Below are 22,859 nucleotides of genomic sequence, written 5' to 3' on the forward strand. Positions count from 1 at the left end.
CAAATAATTCTTGAATCTTTAGTCCATATACTCTCCACCACGATCAGATCATAGTGTTTTTATCTTTTTACTTAACAAGTTTTCAACCTCAGTCTTGTATTCTTTGAACTTTTCAAGTGCTTAAGACTTGTGTTGCATTAGGTATAGATACCCATATCTTGAATAATCATCTATAAAAGAGATTAAATATTTGTACCATCATCTTGCTTTTACATTCATTGGATCATAGAGATCTGAATGTATAAGCTCCAAGGTCTCTTTGGCTCTATAACCTTTTCTAATAAAAGGTTGTTTTATCATCTTTTCTTCAAGGCATAGCTCACATATAGGTAAAAAAAATTTCTTCTAAACTATTTAGAAGTCCATTTTTAACCAATCTCTTAATCCCATTGAGATTAATGTGACTTAACCTTAGATGCTAAAGATGAGCATTTTCTTTAGAAGAAACTCTTGGTATCTTAGTAGTTGTTATCGTTCTAAACATTTCAGTATTTAGGACAACCTTTGTAACTAACGACCTTACTAAATATAAGTTATTTTCTTTTAAAGCAAATCTGATCTCCATTATGTTCTTAAAAATAAACACTTTATTACCAGAGAAGGAGAGAAGAATAATTTTGCTTAATCAAATAAGAAATAGAGATTAAGTTCCTTTTCATATTAGGAACTACATATACGCCATCTAATAACATATATCGTTTATTGTCTAAAAAAAAACTTAAACCTACCTACGACAACAACTAAAATGACCTAACCAATACTGACTCGAAGAGTTATCTCTCTAGCTTCCAATTGTCTCCAGGAATTAAATCCCTGCTAAGAAGAACATATGTGATTAGTAGCCCTTAAATCAACTACCCAGTCAAAATCATCATTATTTATAAGCACGACTTCAAGACAAGTAAATCATATTTATTGTCACTGGATCTCTTCCTTTCCTGGATAGTAATGGGATCAGCTTGAAAACCTTTATTATGAACTCTAAGTTTTTCCTTTGAGGTCAAACCTCTTTGATAAACTTCACCAGAGTTAGTAACATTTGTCTCCTTTATTAGTCCCTTAACATTAAATATGGATGGAAGTTCAAATAGAGAGCTGACATTATTGGTTTCGTTGATAACTACCCCATCCTACTTGAATTGTGAGGACACTCCCTCAAATAATTCTTGCATTGATTGCATGATCTGAAGTGTAGTGACCATGCTCTCAAATATTTTGGCTAAGACATCGGGTATGCTCGCCAAAATGTGAACTCGAGCCTTATGATTGGCCTTCGTCCACTTTTCATATGCATCATGAAAATTTTGTGTTGCATTATGGGTTGAAACTGGAGGACATTCCTCAGTCAAGACGAAGTTAAGGTCGTTAACCACAAAAATAGTTCTAATCGATTGTTTCCATGTTGTGTAATTAATCTCGGTCAATTTTTCAACTTTAAGAAGGTTCATTGTAGCGCTAGTCATTTTTGTTGATACAAAACAAATTACTTATTATAGACACTTATGTAAAAATTCATTTTAATCCATCAGCTTAGCAAAAGAAATAATGAACCCCAATCATCATTTTTATTTTCAATGACGCTTCAGTGATTTAGGACAAAAGCCACCGAAGGGTGGTCAGTCACTCCTTCACTGAATTGAGACACTCTCAACCAATCATTACACCAGAATAACTCTTATTCCTATAATGATTAGTCACCATTGATTTGGTCAAGAAATCATTAACTTGCCTAACAATTTCTTGTAAGTGTCCCTCCATTTTAGACCCTAAAGTTCTGTCCCAATGAGCTAACCGAAAGAAAAAATTGATTGGGGTAAAAACTAAAGCGATCCTATACATTTTTGGAGTTTGCCCTGATCCTAATGCACAAACCATCCGAAGGGGGACGCTTCTAGGGCGCCATGAGGCCATGCAAGAAGGTCTCACGATGCAAACCAATGAAGAAGATCATAGGACATGTTGACACACATCCCTCTCCCACTTACTATTAGTACTCTTTACTTATTATCAGTACTCTTTCCACTCACCTTGATATTGACTCATGCAAACATCATCCGAAGGGGATGCTTCCAAGGCACCTCGAGGCTAAGCATGATTTTCATGGTGTGAACATTTAGAGATAACATGGGTGGAAAAATTGACATATCATATATATCTTTTCTCTCCCACTGGGTATTTAAAAGAAAAAAAACTAGGGTTTCTTACTTAGATAAATTCGGCTAATTAATTTATCTAAGTGATTTTTAACTTTGCCCAAAGTAATTATTACATTGGATGGTTTAACAATAATGATTCTTGTTTATTAAACACTTTAATAAACCCTAATGATGTTAGGGATGTCGTAAAACTCGTAGCTTGTAAACATTAAACACATTCTATTCACAATAAAGCTATAATTAAAATTTCTATCAATAATGGTATTATTGAATTACGTTCTTTTATGAATCCAATAAACTACATGGCTATAATATGATTACTTAAAATTTATGTAGAGACATAAAAAAGGATCGAGTTTTAGTATATAACCAAAAAGGTCTATAAGTATATGGATAGAATTGGGGTACCATATCTTGAGAACACTATGGATGCGACCCTCTTTGTACATTGCTATAAACAATGTGATCCCAAAATTATTCATGTGGAGACACGTTAGTGGGGGCATCTTATGCAAAAGACGTTTGCATAAGACCGAGCCATGGAATAGTCACTTTTCTTTATAACAACCGTTCACTATTAAAACTGTCTTTTCAAATTCGATGACCTAAGGTAACTCGATCTTAATCCTGAGCTAACTATGAACTCTGTCTATTCGAGATTGCCCTTTAATCTACATAGGTGAGAGTGGTTCAACATTACCGCTTAATAAGCCTCCCATTTTAGGGATAAGACTAAATAGATAGCTGGGAAGTAGTTTTGCAAGATGAAATTCATTTCTACCCGTCTTAGAGTCAGCAAATGGGTTGTTCCCTTTAAGTACTTGATGTATTGAGGAGCAAGATGTATTAGAGGAAATCTATAGGTCCATTAGGTTCCTCTACTAGCTCATGAAAGAATTAAACCTTAGAATAGCGTGTTGAGAGAATTTGAAATATTCAAACACGGTTTAGGGTTCGGAGAATTATATTTGATATAATTAATATTTAATCAACGAATTAAATATTTCGGTTTTAAAGAGTTGCCAATATCTAAATATGATTTAAATATTTGATGAGATGTTATATATAATATTTAATATTGAATTAAATCAATTAAATTAGTTTAATTAATTATCCAAAATTTGAATTTATGAAAAAAAAATTATTATTATTATTATGAATTTTGTTAATTGTTTTTTGAACTTATGAAATTCAAATTTATCAAATTTATTTAATTAAAAATTGGAATCGAAATTTGAAATTTCAGTTTATAAATAAATTTTATATAATCAATATTCATAAAATTAATTAATAATAGAAATTTAATGGAAAGTGGGTTTATCCCACAAATTCCATTAAATTTTACTCCTCATGCCACTTTCCTTATTGGAATTTGAAGTGGCAACTTCAAATGTGATCTCATCTACATGATTTAGTACTATATAATGAAAGTGTGAGATCAGATTAAACTCTCTCTTGCAAGTTGAAATCAAAATTCTAAAAAGAAAAAAAGCCTGTTTTTTCCACTAGTTCAACTCTAAAAAATCCATGTTAATCTTCTCTCAATTTGAGTTAAGCTTGTTTTTTCTACTAGTTCAACTCTAAAAAACCCAGGTTAATCTTGAGTATAGTAGAGAAGATTTTGATGGTTGTCTACTGTTGAGATTGAAAAGATTCAAATATTTTTGTGGACTCTACAAAGGTTATTTATAAAGTCTATTTCTGGTTTTTCATTGAACATGCATGCTTTTCCTTCTAAATTGATGTAAAAATATTGTAGGTTGGGGTATTCCTTCAACTTAAAACATGCGCTTCATGTCAACTTCATCAAACCATTCATTGCATGCTTATAAAATATTGTCCTAATTCACCTTCCAATTCAATTTCCAAGTAGGAGTGTTTGGTTTCCGTCAACTTAAATACCCCAACCTAGACAAAACATTCCTAAGACAGAGGTCCCTTATAGGCGATTATTTTATAATTTAATATTTTATGAAATTCATTTTAATTCGATTAAAATGAATTTAAATATTAATCTATTTGTAATCTCATTAGAAACGCTTTTAACATAAGTCTAAGGGTGTGTTTGAGAATGATTTTGGCATGAAAATCAGTTTTTTCCTTATCAAAATCATTTTTCTACATAAACTTGATCACCTTAAAAAGTTTGGAACCAAACATAAATTTGATTGTTTATCAATTTTATAAAATCAATTATTCCAAAATCACTTTTTTTAAAATCACTACTCTAACAATCACTCCCAAACACATCCTAAGTGAATTAATTTTAAACCTTTTAAAATTAATTTGAACCTATGTTTGCATGCAACTTTTGATTATAGATTTTAATCTAATTCATTATACTTATAACCATTGTGAAATAATGAAAAAGAAAATCTATAATTTGCATCTATTGACATTGATCAAATATAACAATTAAATTTATCTAAGTAATGTCATGCTCAATGCAAAGTTTATTTTCATCTACAAAAATAACACTTATAATTATCATTCATGAAAATAAACATACATATTCATCATTCTACCATATATTATAACAATTACAACATTGTATGATGCATAAACATGTTTAATATCAATAATATAACACTTATATTATACTATTGACACTTCATTACACATGCATTTATAATATAACTCTTATATTAAAAAATACGTGGGCATGCTTAATCAATCATACAATCAAATAATATAACACTTATATTAAAATGATTTATCCTAAGGTGAGATTTTAAATCAATATGACATACAATATGCAACATATAAATCATACAATTTAAACATACATCTCATGCAGATTATATTATATAAAAGGCATTAATAGACTGATATTTGACGCCCTGACAAAATAACTAACTTAATATAATCGAATTATACTAATTTAATTATAAACAAATAAAATCTAAAAATCTAGATTTTAGGAAATTCTAAATAAAAAAAAACCTAAACCAGTACTCAAAATAACGAAACCATTCTGAACAAATTAAACCGTTCTGAACAAATTGACCAAATTGTAGTATGATCCAACGGTTAGAAATCTAGCCATTAACAAATTTGTAAAAGCTGTCCCTGAAAAATCAAATTGCACCACATTGTTTATCCCCATTTTTTTTTGTTTTGCCTTTGTTTTCTCGGGTTCTTTTCACATCAACTTCTTGTTGAAAACAAGATGGACTTACAAACTCTATTTACAATAAAAAGAATTTCCAAGAAACGAATCCTTACATGATCAAGTAAAACGAATCTATGTGCTAAATATCAAAAACGTTTATTAAGCAAAAAATACTTAAATAAAATTTACATTACTCATCTCATGATCTCATGAAAACAGTACACAAAAGCACCTACCATTACCATGTTCTCTATTTCTTATTTCTTTAAAAAAAAAAAAATAAAAAATGCAAGAATTGGCTATGATACCAATTGAAGGGATCAAATCCCGTGGAAGCGTGTAATTGGGGTGCAATTTCGAAATCGATTTTATGAAGAAAAAAAACAACAAATAAATCACCGTGAATAGAGGATAAACAACAATATTAAGCATGCTATTGCAAGAGGAATAGAAGGGAAAAAGCAACAAATATTTGTTGAATCCCAATCTTCATAATTTTCTCTCTGTCTTCTCACGAACAAGAAATGTGGTCTCTAGCACCTTGGAGGAGGAAGAGGTAGAGAAAAAAATGTTGAGAGAATAGAGAGAAATATTTTGGTGGAGGCTAGGGTTTTTCATACAAAATGAACCCTTGCCCTAAATGGGCCATAATGATGAATTTATATGAGAAGAGTCAACCCATTCTCCAAGTTTTTCATTTTCCACAATTCCCTTTATTTAAGTAATTGACTTACAAATCAAATAACCATATATTAAACATAATTTAATATATAGTTAATTAATTAACATAAATATCACATATTTATACTAACCTCCAATCTCCATCATTTCTCAATCAATTAATTAACCATAATTAATCAATTAAATAATTATATTAAATCATATTTAATATAGAGTTCTTCAACATATAAATATCACATATTTATCTGTGTACATCTCTTTATGAATCCAATTCATATAAATCTAATATTTGAATCTTATTCAAATATATCTTTCTTACATAATTTGGATGATAGATCACATCTATAATTAACAATTATTTATTAATCTCATTAATATAAAATTTTCTCAATTGATTTGAACCACTCAAATCATTTCTCATTATTATCCTTTATGGACCTACAGATTATAAGCTCCAATAATATGAGTTAATTAATTAAACTCTTTAATTAAATTAATCAGTATTTATTAGCTACCGTCACTCCAGTAAAGACCGATAGTTGCATTCATCACATTGCAAATATATTTATGTGTCCATGGATATAACCAATTAAAAGTAAGTCGACCCTTTATAAATTGCTCATAACTACAACTTGGTCAAATTGCCTTTTTACCCATGTGGCATCTAACCTTAGTACCACTAATTCTCTAATGAACAAACAACTTATAGTCCAACTATAAACTAACACCTTTCCAAAATCTAGAATCAGCTATCAAGGGAGCAATTAATTTACTTTCCCTAAGATTGTGAAAGAGTGAATTCTATCTTGTATAATAGCTCCCTACTCGGACAAGTCCCAAAATGGTAGGCTTGTTGAGTCGGCTAATATAGTCACTCTCACCCATACAAATCAAAGGATTATTCTCATAAACAGGAGTTGATAACTCATGCAGGATTAAATTAAGTCACATATGGTCACCCTAGTGAAATGTAAGTCTCATCTAGAAACGGTGTTATATAGAGACTATTTATTTCGTAGTCCGGTCTTATACAAACTTTTTGTATAAAATACCTTGCTCACATGTGTCTACATGAATGATCAAGATCAGATTATTTGTAACACTTTACAACAATTATCGCAACTACGGGTCGTATTCATAGTGTCACCAAGATAAGGTATTCAGGCTTATCCATCTACTACAGACCATTTAGGTTATTACTTAAATATGATCCACCTCTATATCAACCACATACATGTTTTAAGTTTCATAAAATAACCTTGGTTCTTCGTTTATTAGATTGAATTAATGTAGTCTAAACGTTAATAAAATACCTATTATTTTATTAAATATATAATTTATTTTTACAAACTACAAGATATATCTTCGTTTATTGGATTGAATTAATGTAGTCTAAACGTTAATAAAATACCTATTATTTTATTAAATATATAATTTTTTTTACAAACTACAAGATATATGAGATTTAGGACACCAAATCCAACATATTCATCATTCTAGAACTAAGCATATTGATATTAGGCATTATTTTATTAGAGAGCATGTGCAAAATGGTAATATAACTCTTGAATTTATAAGCTTTAATAATCAATTAGCATATATTGTTGCCAAGCCTGTGAATGAAGGAAGTTTTTGCAAAAATTGACTTGAGCTTGGTATTATTCGTTGTGATGCATCATGATTTCCTATCATATTATTATATAATGCATAGAGGGAGAATTGGAATCTTTGTATATGTCATATTTTTAGGGGAACACTTATATGTATATTTTTCTTTTTTGATGATTCCAAAGGAGGAGAAATATAAGAAAAATATGTTGTGATTATTTCTATTGAATGTATTATTTAGGGAAAAAATTAATTAAAGAGAAGAAGTTAATTCTTTTGAATGAATTTCAAGCATGATCTTTTGTGGTGATATATATACTTGATATTAAAATTACTTGTTAATCACATGTGTTGCTATGGTTATGTGTATTTCAAGTTATTTTTCTTCTATGTTTTGTCATCATAAAAAAACAGATATTGTTGGCTTTTGATCCTTAGTCTCAAATTAATTAATTAATTAATATTTTGATGATAACAAATCTGATTTTGTTTAATAATTATTTTATTATTTTGAATGGTCCATAGCGTAGAGCTCGAAAATGATCTTGAATCATCAAAATAGGAGTTCAGATGAAAAAGATATAGTAAAAAGAAGGAAAAAATACCCGAGATGTAATGTGCGGGCCAAATCATGATCAATTAAAAAAATGCCACTTGGAGCAATGGAGGAGTGATACGTGGTACTTTCGATTTTTGGATTGTTTAGAAAGAAAATGAATTTTAAAAAATAAATAAATTTAATATCATTTTATATTTTAATTAAAGACTAATTTTGAACACTTTTTTTCTTTTATATTGACTTTTTAAAAAAGTAAATTACATGAAATTAATTGCAAAATTAATTGCTCATATTTGTATATTTTGATTGGTAGTTCTTAAATTTATACATTCATTATCAATCTTGTTATAAAATCAAATTGAGTGATTTAGAGTAGTATTATTAACTTTTTGATTATTTTGAGTTTAATTTATATACATGAATTTATTGTTTAAATTATTTAATAGCAAAAATTTTGTTAATTTTTTTAATTGGGTCCACTTTGTTAAAAAGTTTTAATTAGTTTGATTAACCCTATCACCTCTCTAGGTCAGACCGATCCTAATTGTTTTATATCTTTTGAATTTCTAGTTCAAAGTGATCTGTATGATGATCAAAATGAGACAATACTTATGCAATTTGTCAAAAAAAATTTTCCAATATTGGAAAATTTGTCTCATTAATGATAAATATATCACCCGTTAGGGATTCAAAGTTAATTAATTTGAAATCAATTTCAACATAGATTGATAATCTCTTTTGAGGACTTATTTTATTTGCTCTATCATCTTAATTGTTATCTTGGAACAATTTAAACATTCATTACACATCTTACACATGAAAATATATTTGGCTTCGAGCTATAAGCTCATAACATAATTAATTTATTAACTTTAGGTGCATTGAATTAAAATTAACTTTAGGAAGAGTAATTAACTGCGTAACGTGTCGGAGAGAATTCAATCAAATATATATAATTACTATATATAAATTTTTAAATTTCACAAAATCCACATGAGAATAAACTAAATATTCAACAATAAAATAAGTTTCAATATTAGCATTTCAAACAAAAATTTAACTAATTCAACTCTCATGTTAGTTTAAGGATAAAGGTGTTCCGTTGCTATGAGCATAAATAGCTCAGCCTAGCCAGAAAAATTATTAGACAGAGTTTCCTAATTTTTTTTATTAATTTCTATTCATTAATCTTTTAATTAATGTTAATTAATAGATTAATGAATCTAAGTGAATTATTAAATTATATTTTTAAATTTGTTTAAAAAATAATTCATTTATGAAATAAACATTAATATCTTAAATCTTAAACCTTTCAAATTAAAATTAAAGATAATTCTGCTTATTTATTTACATCTTTGAGAGTTAAAATATAATATTAGTAGAAGAGAATCTTAACAAATAAAATATCATATAATATTTATAGGAGAGAATCTTATCTTTATCTAAAATAAACTCAAATCTTATCAAGAAATATACAATCTCAAATAAATATCCTAATTTAAGTTTTCATATATGACAACTATATTTAAAGATATAGAAAATATAAATTAATTAACAGAATATCTTAAAAATATCTTAATCAAATCTTTCAAATATAAGATTAAATTTAAAAACAAGATACTTGACTTGCCATGTATGGTAGATTTTAATATTTTATACGACAATTTTAAACATGACATACATAATTGATAGTCCTATAACTAAAATTTTAAACCTTCAAATCGTTTGGATTATTTAAAAAAATTTAGACTTTTCTCAACTTATAAACCATTGCTTCTAACTTTAGGTTTAAAACCGACGGCTTGATTTGAGCTAACTAAACTTTAATCTATAAAATAGCTTTTCACATGTATTTTAGTTAGTTTTTATAAAATTGTTTAAATAAAAATGAATTTTTTGATAAACATTTTTTTTTTCAAATCAATCCAAATAAATTAACTTTCAAGGCCAGCCAGATACATATCCACGTGAATACCACATTTCAAAATTAGTTGTTATTTTGTTCACAAGTTTTGTTTAATAGGTTTTTACCCACACAACCATATGTCTCAATTTTGACACAATTGCAGAGTATGGATTGTAAACCCAAATTATGACTTGTATCAAATTCAAATATTTATAACACAAAATAAATTTATCAATTTGGAAATCTCATCAAATTAGGATTTTTTTTAATTTAAATTATAATCTTAGTCAAATTTAAATCAAAATATAAGATAAATAAATCTTGAATTTGATTCAGCTAGAACTAAATTGATTCTGACATCTAAACCGGAAATGGAATAAAATCTGACATTTATCTTAAATTAAATTTGGACCTATTGGAGTCATCTATTCCAAATTAAGAAAATTTGTTAGATTTCTATCTTCAATCAAATTTTGGCTAAAAAAATCCCATCAAAATCTTAGTGAACTGAAAAAAAGAAATAGTTCTTTAAAAAAAGAAAATTAAAAAAAGTACAAAAAAAAAAAAAAACCGAAAAACTAGAAATCAGATTTTTTTTTTATTGAAACATAACATTTAATGGTATACGTTAGAAAAAAAAAATATTAAGAACATACAAATTTCAAAACTCCGTTAACTTCCACTAGGTACTAATATATAAAGTTAGAAAATGCTTAAATCTGAATATTGTTCAATTACAATCTCTAATTTTAAAAATTGTCCGTTTTAGTAATTATTTGATTTGTTTTGATTCATGTTGTTAAGATTATGTTAATTTTTAATTTGTTTAAAGATAAAATTGTATCTCACATGAGTTGAAGGTAAAATAAAATATCAACAATTAATGTGTCAAAATAATAAACAACCAAAATCTTGGGTGCAAAATGACTTTAGATATTCTACAGAAAATTGCTTTAGCATCTAATTCAAAATTGAAACATTACAAATTTTTTTTTATCTTGACTAACTTATTTGGCAGACTAATCCTAAAAAAATACAACTGAATAAAATCTTAATAGTAGAGATCAAAATAAATTATTTTTAAAGATTTAGGGACTAAAATGGAAGTTTTTGAAAATTTAAGAATTAAAATAGTTTTTTTATCTTGACTAACTTATTTGGCAGACTAATCCTAACAAAATACAAGTGAATAAAATCTTAATAGTAGAGATCAAAATAAATTATTTTTAAAGATTTAGGGACTAAAATGGAAGTTTTTGAAAATTTAAGAATTAAAATAGAATAAGATTTAAAGTGTAGATATAAAAAATAGAATTTAAACTGTGAAATTAATTAGTATTAAGATAATAAGAGGTATAATGGAATATTATTGGAATATGAAGAGTGAAAGGAAATAACTACCTGAAACGACATCCTCAATTTTGGCTAAGAGATTCAGTAATTGTTTGAAAATTTCAAACCCTATAAATCTTAGTCCTCACTCCCTCTCAATCAATTAATTAAAATTAATTAATAACTGATTCTTCTTCTTAATTAATTAACCTCAATCCAATCCCCTTCTCCTTCTTAACGACAATGGAGACCAGATCCGCCAGAAGACGGAGGCTCTCCAATACCAACTCCGATCTCCATAATCAAACCGGCGTTGATTACATCAGCCACCTCCCCGACGCCCTCCTCCACCACATTCTCTGTTCTTTGCCGATCAAAACCGCCGCCCAATCCACCACTCTCTCCTCCCGCTGGCGCTCTCTCTGGTTCACTCTCCCCGACCTCGACTTCTCAACATCTTCAATTTCCGATCACTACCCTTCTGACCTCACCATCACCCGCATTCTCAATTCCCGTCCCCACCATTCCAACGTCCGTCTCCTCCGCTTCTCCGCCACTTTAAGCTTCTCCCGTCTCAACGCCCTCTTCCGCACCGCCATTCGCCACCAAATCCAAGAACTCCACCTCCTCGTCACCACCAACGATTACTTCAACTTCCCTCGATGCGTCATCGCCAGCGACTCTTTAAAAGTTTTCAACCTACGATCGATTCATCCCGGTTTCCGCCTCCCTCCGCCCTCCGTCATGGGTTCTGGGTTCCGATCGTTGAATTCCCTTTCGCTTGCTCGAATGGTTTTCCATGATCGGCCGTCATTGTTGGATTTGTTCACGGAAACGTCTTTCCCTGTTCTGAAGAAACTGAATTTAGAGAGATGTTTTGGACTTGAACATTTGAGTGTTAAGTGCCCTGTTCTCGAGGATTTCAGTCTCCAGTGGTGCTTTCAGCTTCAGGGGTTAGATGTTTTTGGAGCAAAATTACAGAGCATCCATGTTTCTGATTGTTTTGATGCTTACACTACTCCCACTTTGGTTAAAATCGTTGCTCCTAATCTCAATACTATGATTTGGGTTTACAATGCCTTAAACGATGAAATCAATATCCATCAATTTACCTCTCCTCTCAATCGAGCCTCTCTGGGTTTACTTCCTCACCATTTTGTTACCAGCAAGCTTCACTCTGTTTCTGCTCTTCTCTCTGCAATTTCCCCTGTTCATTCTTTAACGCTTGATACTTTCTGCATCGATGTAAGTTCCATTTGATCATCTCTTCACTTCATTTGTTCTTTATTCGATATATTTTGGTTTAATTGTAATATGCTTTGCAGATTGTATCCAGCCCTAGTTACTTCGCATATTTTTTCCCTCCATTCAGCAATGTGAACTGTTTGGAACTGAGTACAGCCTTCAGAAAACAGAATGGTTTAGGCTTAGCTAATATATTCAGATCTTGTCCTGTTCTTCAAACTCTCACAATCAAAATCGTCAACGGTGGCAACATCGGAAGGAAGGTAGTAATATTAATTAACCAAGTTCAAACATTATTATTGCTGTTGTTCATGATTCTTCAAATCTTATGTTATACTTATTATGGTTTGTGTTTAGGATTGGCGTAGGGATAAATGGGAAAGGAGTGGTTCAGAGGAAGAACGATTCTGGGAAACTCAAATTGAGCCTCTGAAATCCTTTCTTCTTCATCTTAAGATTGTGAAAATTGAAGGGTTCATGGACTGCTTGAGTGAAGTGAGCCTCACCCAGTTTTTGCTAAAGCATGGCTCTGCATTGCAACAACTCACCCTTTTGACGACCAAAACCAAACATAGAGATTCCCTTATTAGACGACGAGAAATCAAGTCTCAAATCATGGCTTTCCCTCGAGCTTCTTCTCTTGTTAAACTTCATTATTGTTGACATTCATCACAACCCGATTTTGACATTTTCATCATCTTCTTGTAAAAAGAACCTCACAATTTTATTCATTCTTTTTCCTTTCACATACATTACATTACTATCTTAATATTAATGTCTATATTGAATGACTTTCATTTTTTAAGTACTTAAAAAGGTTATCTAAACAAGTCTTTTAACTTCACTCTTCATAGTGGACTATTCTTTTCAACTAGGATTCCAGTTGGGACATTCGACGCACGAGTTCAAAAGCTTGAGAATTGCCGCTTGTGTCACACAGCGAGGGGTTTTGTATTGGTTTATAGCATAGTCCATGAGTTTGTCGAAAGTCCCATTCTCAAACGATCTTTATCTTCAACGGACCAGTTGATTTAATTAAGACTCTTACTTCACGATTCACGTCGTTGAAAGATTCTTCCATTGTTAGGCAACATTGTTCAAACACCGAAGGAGGAATAGTGGTGGTTTCCTTTAGGCTGATTTCCCAATATATCACATAGTGGCCTGGAATTGTATGAATATCAGGGTAGCTTGTATACTCATGGACAAAACCGCCATATGGTATTAGGTTTTTAGAACCTTCCATTACTGCATTCTGAAGCTCAACTTCCTCTACCTTGTCCATATCAATGCTAAGAATGATGTTTCTCCTGCATACGAAGTTGAATTGCGGGGCATTGTTCTTGAATCCCGATACTTGAAGAATGTCGCCCACTCGGTATCGATAAAGCCCTACAAAATACGATAAAAGATCTATAAATAAATGAATTAATAAAAGCACTTTTTTTAAACATTTAGAGTCTACCTGCATACGTTGTGATAACGAGCTTGCATTCTTTTCCTAATTGGACATCTCAACCAATTGTTGTCATTCACAAGTGGATGAATTGGGAAATCCATGAGCCGCAGTAGTTGTCCTATCAAGAGGTATGAATTCAAAATATGCCATGTAGGGAATAAGGGTGTAAGAGACTAGATTTGGGTTACACAAGGGGTTTAGATTAAGACCAAAGTTGCACTCTGAAGAAGCATACATAGAACAAACAATAGGGAGGGAATTAGTATAGTAATCTAAAGTTGGGATGTATTGTGACATAGTACCTGTCACAATAACATCAATATACTTCGTATTTGGCCACAACCTAGTTATTATACCTCCCCAACTTTCCTTTCTACACTCAGATTCAATAAAATCAGGTTTAAGAATGTTCATCACAGATCCTCTCGCCAATGGGTCAGTGATTTTAGAGTTATTTATAGTTCCTGTTCTGATATCAGTAACCAAAAGGGGCCAATGAGTTTGAAGGAATTTGATGGCACGAATGAAGCCAGATGCAAAACTAGCACCAACTCGAATGACTTGGTTGCTCAAACACAGACCACAAAGTAACTGAGAATACATGCTTTGGTATGAGTCGGTGCAAGGAATTGTTTGATTAGGGCTGGTGTAATCACTGTAGGGATCATATGGGCGGTTTATAAAGGAAGGTTGTTTGAAGATGCTAGTAAGAACAGGACGTGCAAGTAAGCCTCCAGGAGTTTTAGACTCTGATTGTGCAAACAAAAAGTACATTCCTTTCCCTTTGTCTAATCCTTTAATAAATCGGTTCATCACAGGCTTGAAAAGGAATAAAAGAAGAAATCTTCTCTTCATATCTTCTTCGGTTGTTGGTATTAACTTCCTCTCTCCCCCTGATGTTCCTGAACTATAATTGGAAAAAAGAGAACATACCATAATATATATTAAACGGTTAATCATGAATCATAATCTACTTAATTACCTGTTAATATTATTTAATTAACAAGGCATTCCAACATGATCAGACTCTTCAGGCTTCTTTATGATATATATATATAAGTGAACAACAAAAAGTTGGAGGAGACAATATTATGTGTGTATCTATGAACTTAATGGTTTGAAAGAAATAACAATGTTTCAAAAGTTAATTCTGAGTGTATAATTGAAACCAACCGAGTATTTTTCTGAATGATTGGAATCTATTATTATTATTATTATAGACTCACCTGATAAAGAATTCGGAAATGGGTTGGGAGCATAGTATAGGAGAAGCATCACCATTTGCAATTCGATCAATGTATGGTTTTAAATCTTCATAAGAGACAAGGGGAATGGTGTTCTTGAAGGTCTTCCTATCCGTACATCCATTAAGGCCATGTCGCTTAAGGTACTCGACATCGGCGTTGCGAGATAGAATTTCAGTAAGAACTCTTCCCTGAACTTGATCGGCATGAGTTGTAACTTCTTCAATATGCTGTAATATTGACTGCTCATCTTTGGAGGTTAAGTTGTTTGAAACCTCTGTCCGCATCTCTTTCACTGAGGAAGAGGATAAGAGGATAGTGATGCAAAGGCAAATTTATGAAGCTATAAAGCAATTTTTTTTTGTGTAATTATGAATGTGTGGTGAAAGGGATCTTAAGCTATGTATATATCCACACAAGGAAATCAGGTTTGCTTGTAGAAACATTACAACTTGTTTAAGTCCAAATGTAAGGCATGTTTAAGGAAAAAGGGAAAAAAAAAAAAACCTAACCTTTTTGGTATATGCCTATTTCTCATTAATTTTGATCTTCTTGTTATTTTAGTTTAATTATAAGTTTAGTTTAGTTCTTGAACTTTCGATCGGTAAGTTTGATATATCATGTCAATAAGTACCTAAATTTTTTATTGTTAGATAACTTGAGATTTCATATCAAAATCTAATGATAACGAGAAGAGTAACTTTCTATCTTATAAACATCATAAACAGTAATTTATTGAGATAGGAGTCTCATTGAGAATATTCTTTTTGCTGAAAACATTGATAATATTGTACCATTTTGTAATATTTTTTTAGAGTAGAACAAATCTATTCATGCCATCGTATTTTTGACCTCTTCTTTACTCTAAAAAGATATTATTTTATTCTATCCTATTTGCCCTTTTTTTTTTTTTTTTTCTATCCTACCATTGCATACATTAAGTATTTATGGAATCTATTGTCAAACTTAAATTTTGATTTATTGAGAATTGAAATTAGATTTGAATGCAATTAGTTGGAAAAGTTATGTAGGGAAAAAAACGTGGCTAATAAGAAGCACATTATCCAAACAACTATGAGTGAACACTATTAAACATTCGAAAAAAAAAAGAAAAAAATGTCGATGGCATCTCTAAGTCACCAAAATGAATATTAAGACGAGAAAAAAACTAAGGGATGATTGATTGCTAATAATAACCACATATTCATGCAACTATGAGGGGACACCATTAAATATTAAAATTTAGAAAACAAGGAAAAAAAAAAAAAAGAAGATGTCGATGGCATCTCTAAGGAGTAATCAAAATGAATATTAGGACAAAAAAAAAAAAAGAAAAAAGAAAAAAAGAAACAAAGGGATGATTCACGAGAAGGACAAGAAAAGAAAGACAATGGGAAATTAACAAAAATAGGACAAATTTAGGGCTTAAAAGAGTTTTGGGATGACTTCTTAAAATAAAGAGTTTTGGGATAAATAGACATGAAATGTCTAAATTGTCCCTGAGTTAAACAATCCTAGTGCAATATTTATACATAAAAATTTGTAAACTTTTATTTTATTTATTTATTTTTTTATTGAGTTCACACATCAAAATGAGAGTTAAGAATATTTAGACGGAAAGTATGTAACATATAATAAAAAAGAAAAGAAAACCATAAAATGATAATTTTTTTCCTAGAACATTTTCTAACAAGAATTAATGCAAAATGAAGATTTGCTCTTTGATGATCCTTCGAATTTGAAGAAATTGAAAGTGAAATCATTGAAAAAATGTGGTGACGTTACATTAGTTGCTAAGATGATGGGGGAGATTCAACTAAAAAAACCATGATAGAATAAAAAATATAGAACAACAATGGGAGAGGAAGAAAAAGAAGAAGATGAATGAAATTCATGGAGAAAACTTAGGAATAAAAAGTTTTGATCTCTCTTTGGTTTCTCATTTTATTTAACCATATTTTTACAAGAAACGTAATAGGTTAATTGTTGAACATTAACCAAAAAAGAAAGAAAGGAAAAAAAAAACTTTAAAAATTAAAAGAAAAAATTGCAATTCATATTTTGTTCAAACAAAAATGGGTAGAATTATTGAATAAAAAAATTCCAAACAAAAATAGTAATTATAAAAGAAGATTATTTAGAGTTCAAAAAACTACATTAGATACACTTGTCATATAAATTCAACTCTGCATCTTAAACACAGATATATGTGAAGGAACTAGTGAAGGTCTTTGAGTAGAAGCATGCGATCGAGCCAAATACCCAAAATTTACAGAATATAAATTTGATAGCAAAAATATACAAATTATGCATTTAAAAGAAAATTGCAGCATGCTTTAAAACAGAGATTACATAAAAGAAAAAGGATTTAAGAAACCTTACCCTTGAAGAACTATTCTTCATGAGATTTCTTCTCTGAATCTTGTCACGAACAATTCGAATCCTCTAACCGTCAATGAGGACACCATCATGAATGTTTTCTCTATATTCTCTGGATGAGAATCCAGTAGTTTTGTGGGCTCTGGCTATTTTGGAAGAGAGGATTTTGAGAGTGTTGAGAGGAAGAGATGATATTCCAATTTTCTCACATAACGTTTTTGTGCATCTCTCTTGTGAAAACCACACCAGGAAGAAGAAGAACAACTACTCTTTTCTTCCCCACTACCACGTTTTTAGAGAGAAAATAGGGGAGAGGGATTTAGAACTCCCTCCTACAATAATTTTTAAAAAATAAAATAAAATAAAATAATTTATTTTCATAAATAAATTTAATATATATATTTATATGATAACTACCTTATCATATAATATATATTAAACTATATATTATATCAAATATAACACACAACCTATAGTTTTTATATTGTATCAAATACAATATAACCTATAGTTTCTATTATCTCATCAATGACATTTAATATAAATCTCATTTATATTAAATTTAATTATGTAAATCAAATTCATATAATAAATTTTATATTATAATGTATCAAAATACATTATAGTAATTATATCATATATAATTAGATTAAATTAATTATATCACATATAATTAATTCTCTCATTTAATTTAAACACTTTAAATTAATCCAAAAATTGATTCTCATTAATTCCCGTTGAACTACAAAGGGTACCACATGGACCTATAGCTTGAAGCTCCAACGATATGTGAATAATTAATTAAACTTCTTTTGTTAAATTATTCACCATCCGTTAACTGTCGGTCACTCTACTAAAGACAGACAACTATACTCTTCGCACTACAGATATATTTCTGTATTCATTGGATATAACCAGTCAACAGTACGATGACCCTTTACAAATTGTTCGTAAGTACAACTGAGCCAAAATTATCGTTTCGCCCCTGTAGTTAAGCTCCTTAAGTACCACTGATCCCTCTAATGAACAATAAATCATAGTCCAACTATGACCAAACCTCTCTCGAACCAGAAGAGGGTGTGATGCCACATTGTTCAAGCCCCAAAACTAGCCTTTAAGAGAGCAATTTATCTACTTACCCCGATGTTGGGGAAGAAGTGAATTTCTTCTTGTGTAGCTCTGTTCCCAACTCCTTAATCAGACGAATCCCCAAAATGGTAGGCTTGTTGAATCGACGATCTGGCCACTCTCACCCATACAAATCAAAGGATCGCTTTCATAGACAGAAGTTCACAACTCGCGTAGGATTTAGGTCATGTTACCTATGGTCATCCTAGTGAAATGAAAGTCACTATTATGAATGGCGTTATATAATGAGACTAAACATTTTGTGGTCCGATCTTATACAAACTCCTTTGTATGGAATATCCGCTCACATGTCTCCACATGAATGATCAGGATCAGATCATTTGTAGCACCTTACAACAATTGTAATATCTACAAAGTAGGCCATACTCGTAGTGTCAATAGGATAGAGTATCCAGCCTTATCCATCTACTATAGTACATGTTTAAACTACAAAGATAACCTTAGATGTTAGTTTATTGGTTTGTGGTTAATGCAACTAATTTTGAACTACAAAGATAACCTTGGATGTTAGTACATGTTTAAACTACAAAGATAACCTTGGATGTTAGTTTATTGGTTTGTGGTTAATGCAACTAATTTTGAAATAAAACATAATATATTTTATTACATAAATAAAATGTTTGTACATTACAATTACAAACTATGGGATCCTACGAGATTTAGGGTATTAACCGCAACAATATGAACTTTATGATAGGGTAAAGATGCAAAATACGGAAGCTAACAAAATCATTAAGCACTCTAATTACTCTTAATTTGAGTAAAAAACATTCTAAAAAACAGTTTTACAGAATAGGGTTTGAGAAATGTACAACCTTTGTCGATTTCTTCTTAGTTCTTGTTGAACTCCACAAATTCGATATCCAAATCCTTAGTACACCACCAAGAGGAGCTTTTCTACTATTCTCAGTTTTGGAATGAATGGTGGAAACTCAGAATTGAGAGGAATTGAGAGGGTTTGAGAGAGCTTGAAAGCAACAACTATTTCTACTTGAAATTTTCAGAATATTAGATTGCATCAATGCAATCTTATAAAATTTGGAGTATTTATCAAGATAAATCATGCAAGCACTCCCTTATTCAGCTAACTGAAATATAGAAAAATCCACTAGAAAACCTCAATGTTGGATTTTTTCACTCAAATTAAAAATCAATATTAATTTATATATTTTTAAATCTAATTAATTTTACTTTAAAATTAATTTAGATAAAAAAATAAAATCCAATTCTAAAATTGAATTTTATAAATTAGAATTGATTTATTAATTAACTATATATTTTTAATTAATTAAATAATAATTTAATATCAAATATTAAATTAATAAAATACCTAATTCAAACATGAATCCCTATTTATGTAATCAATATTTAAATATTTTAAACTCTTCAGTTTCAGTTATTTTAACAAAATTAAATGTTTAATTATATCAAATACAATACCACTATAGCTCGATAGTTGCACTCTCCTCACTGTACATTTAAATCTGTTCACTTGATTTAACCATAATCAGTATGTCGATTCTTCACAGGTCGTTTGTATTTACAACTAGGTCAAAAATATTATTTCACCCCTATAAATACATCTTGCTTCTTAAGCTCTCATTGATCCTCTATTGAATAATTGATTTATAGTCAAACTAATAAACTATGTCCCTATTAGCCATGAGAGGGTAGGGTCCCTTTGTTCAAGACCAAGAATCAGTGCTTAATGGAACGACCTATCTACTAACCCTAAAACGGGTAGGAGTGAATTTCATCTTGCAAGACTATATCCCCATCTATCTATCTAGTCTTATCCCTAAAATAGGAGGCTTGTTGAGCAGTGCTGTTGAACTACTATCACCTATGCAGATAAAAAGATAATCTCGAATAAACAGAAGTTCATAGTTAGTTCAAGATTAAGATCGAGTTATTCTAGGTTATCAAATTGAAATAGTCAGTTTTAACAATAAACGGTTGTTATAAAGAAAAGTGACTATTTCGTGGTCTAGTCTTATGCAAAACTCTTTTGCATAGGATACCTCCACTCATATATCTCTACATGAACAATTTCGGGATCACATCGTTTGTATCAGTATGCAAAGTAGTCCACATCCATCGTGTCCCTAGGATGAGGTAGTCAATCTCATCCATATACTTATAGACCTTTTTGGCTATGTACTATAATTTGATCCTCTTTTATGTCTCTACATAAAGTTAAAGTATTCATACTATAGCTATAGATTCGTTTATTGGACTTTATTACATAATAAAATTTTAGTAACACTTTTGTTGAATAAATGCTTCAACAATATTTTTATTAATAAATAGAATATGTTTCCATGATTATGAACTACGAGTTTTAGGACATTTCTAACAATCTCCTACTTGGACTAAAACTCCAGTGGGTTACATATATATACAAATATACAAATGTTAAGAAAAAGAAAAAATACAAAAAAAAAAAGGGCATCTATATACCCTTGACATTCTCCCACTTGCCCTAGATTTATGAAGCTTGTAGTCCTAGTCCGACCAGGTGACCCTCGAACACTTTAGTCGTGAAGGCCTTCGTAAATTGATCAACAAGATTATTTTCAGAGGCTATTTTTATGACTATCATGTCTCCTCTACGTACTTTCGCTCGATGTGTTTTTTGTGTTTGTGGCTCCTAGATTCATTTGAGTTAGCAACTACTCCACCGTTATCACAATACAGGGTGATCGATAGATGCATATTTTGAACCAATTTCAAATCCATCAGGAACTTTCTAAGCCATACTGCTTCTTTAGTTGCTTCACATGCAGCTACATATTTAGCCTCTATCATAGAATAAGCAATACAACTCTGTTTTATGCTTCTTCACGCTATTGCTCCTCCGTTAAGAGTGAATATTGATCCTGAAGTAGATTTCCTAGAATCTACATCAATCTGAAATTCATAATCAATGTATCCTGTAAGGATCAATCCTTAGGATCATACACGAGCATATAGTCCCTCGTTCTTCAAAGATACTTGTGGATGTTCTTAACAGCAGTTTAATGGTTATGTCCAGGGTAGGAATGAAACCTGTTGACGATTCCAACTACAAAGCATATGTCGGGACGTGTACATAACATAACGTACATCAAGCTCCTGACCACTAATGCATAAGGAATTCTTTTTATTTCTTCAACTTCTTAAGGTGTCTTAGGACACTGTTCCTCAGACAAATGAATTCCGTATCTAAAAGGTAGCACACCCTTTTTTGGAATTTTTCATGTTATATCTTGACAATATCTTGTCAATATAAGATGCTTGAGATAATGCTAGTCTTATGTTCTTGCGATTCTGAACAATTTGAATTCCAAGGACATATTGAACATCTTTCACATCTTTCATTTGATATTGCGATGCTAGCCATCTCTTTATGTCAGCAAGGAATCCTGTCTCATTCTCAATGAGCAGGATATCATTAACATAAATGACCAAGAAGGCTATTGACTATCTTCTTGTAAACACAAGGTTCGTCAACATTCTGTTCAAAGCTATAAGATTTGATCACAATGTCAAACCTTATATTCTAGGTTCGAGATGCCTGTTTAATCCATAAATGGATCTATCAAGCTTGCGAACTTTTTACTCTTGATCCCATGTAAATACTTTCATCGATATGACCATTCAAAAAGGCTATCTTGACATCCATTTGCTAGATTTCATAATCATAGAAAGTAGCAATGGATAAAAGTATTCTAATGGATTTAATCATGGCAACAGGAGAGAAAGTTTCTTCATAGTCTACCCCCTCTCTTTGGCTAAAAGCTTTTGCCACGAGTCTGACTTTATAGGTTTGCACTTTACCAGTTTGGTCTCATTTTCTCTTGTAGATCCACTTGCAACCAATAGGTTTTACTCCATCTGGTTGATCTACAAGTTCCCGAACAAAATTGAAGTACATCGATTCCATTTCTAGGTCCATGGCTTCTATCCATCGATCTCTATCTACATCTTCCATTGCCCGTTTTAAGGTCAATGGATCCTTTAAGCCATCATCAGGTATAATGATATGAG

The 22,859-nt window shown here is 30.6% G+C and overlaps 1 protein-coding gene and 1 pseudogene across 2 annotated transcripts; one reads left to right on the top strand and one right to left on the bottom strand.

The window, feature by feature from the left end:
* Positions 1 to 11,544: 11,544 nt before the first annotated feature.
* LOC120088069 (Protein with RNI-like/FBD-like domain) lies at positions 11,545 to 13,404 on the top strand. The gene is made up of 3 exons (XM_039045109.2): positions 11,545 to 12,599; positions 12,680 to 12,862; positions 12,957 to 13,404. Exons 1-3 carry the CDS (start codon positions 11,598 to 11,600, stop codon positions 13,260 to 13,262), a joined length of 1,491 nt encoding a protein of 496 aa, XP_038901037.1. The 5' UTR covers positions 11,545 to 11,597; the 3' UTR covers positions 13,263 to 13,404.
* Positions 13,351 to 15,686, bottom strand: LOC120088068 (indole-3-acetic acid-amido synthetase GH3.6-like; annotated as a pseudogene). Its single transcript, XR_016523726.1, has 3 exons — positions 15,285 to 15,686; positions 14,065 to 14,965; positions 13,351 to 13,991 (listed from the first exon to the last, which is right to left on the bottom strand). The product of XR_016523726.1 is annotated as an indole-3-acetic acid-amido synthetase GH3.6-like (transcript).
* Positions 15,687 to 22,859: the final 7,173 nt, after the last annotated feature.

Source organism: Benincasa hispida, chromosome 10, assembly GCF_027475165.1.
Source record: "Benincasa hispida cultivar pf3 chromosome 10, pf3_genome.v1.1, whole genome shotgun sequence".
Lineage (NCBI taxonomy): Eukaryota > Viridiplantae > Streptophyta > Magnoliopsida > Cucurbitales > Cucurbitaceae > Benincasa > Benincasa hispida.

Coding starts and splice junctions, on each gene's coding strand:
- LOC120088069 (XM_039045109.2), top strand. CDS start 11,598: ATGGAGACCAGATCCGCCAGAAGACGGAGGCTCTCCAATACCAACTCC. Junction 12,600..12,679: donor TTGATACTTTCTGCATCGAT/GTAAGTTCCATT, acceptor TATGCTTTGCAG/ATTGTATCCAGCCCTAGTTA. Junction 12,863..12,956: donor GTGGCAACATCGGAAGGAAG/GTAGTAATATTA, acceptor GTTTGTGTTTAG/GATTGGCGTAGGGATAAATG.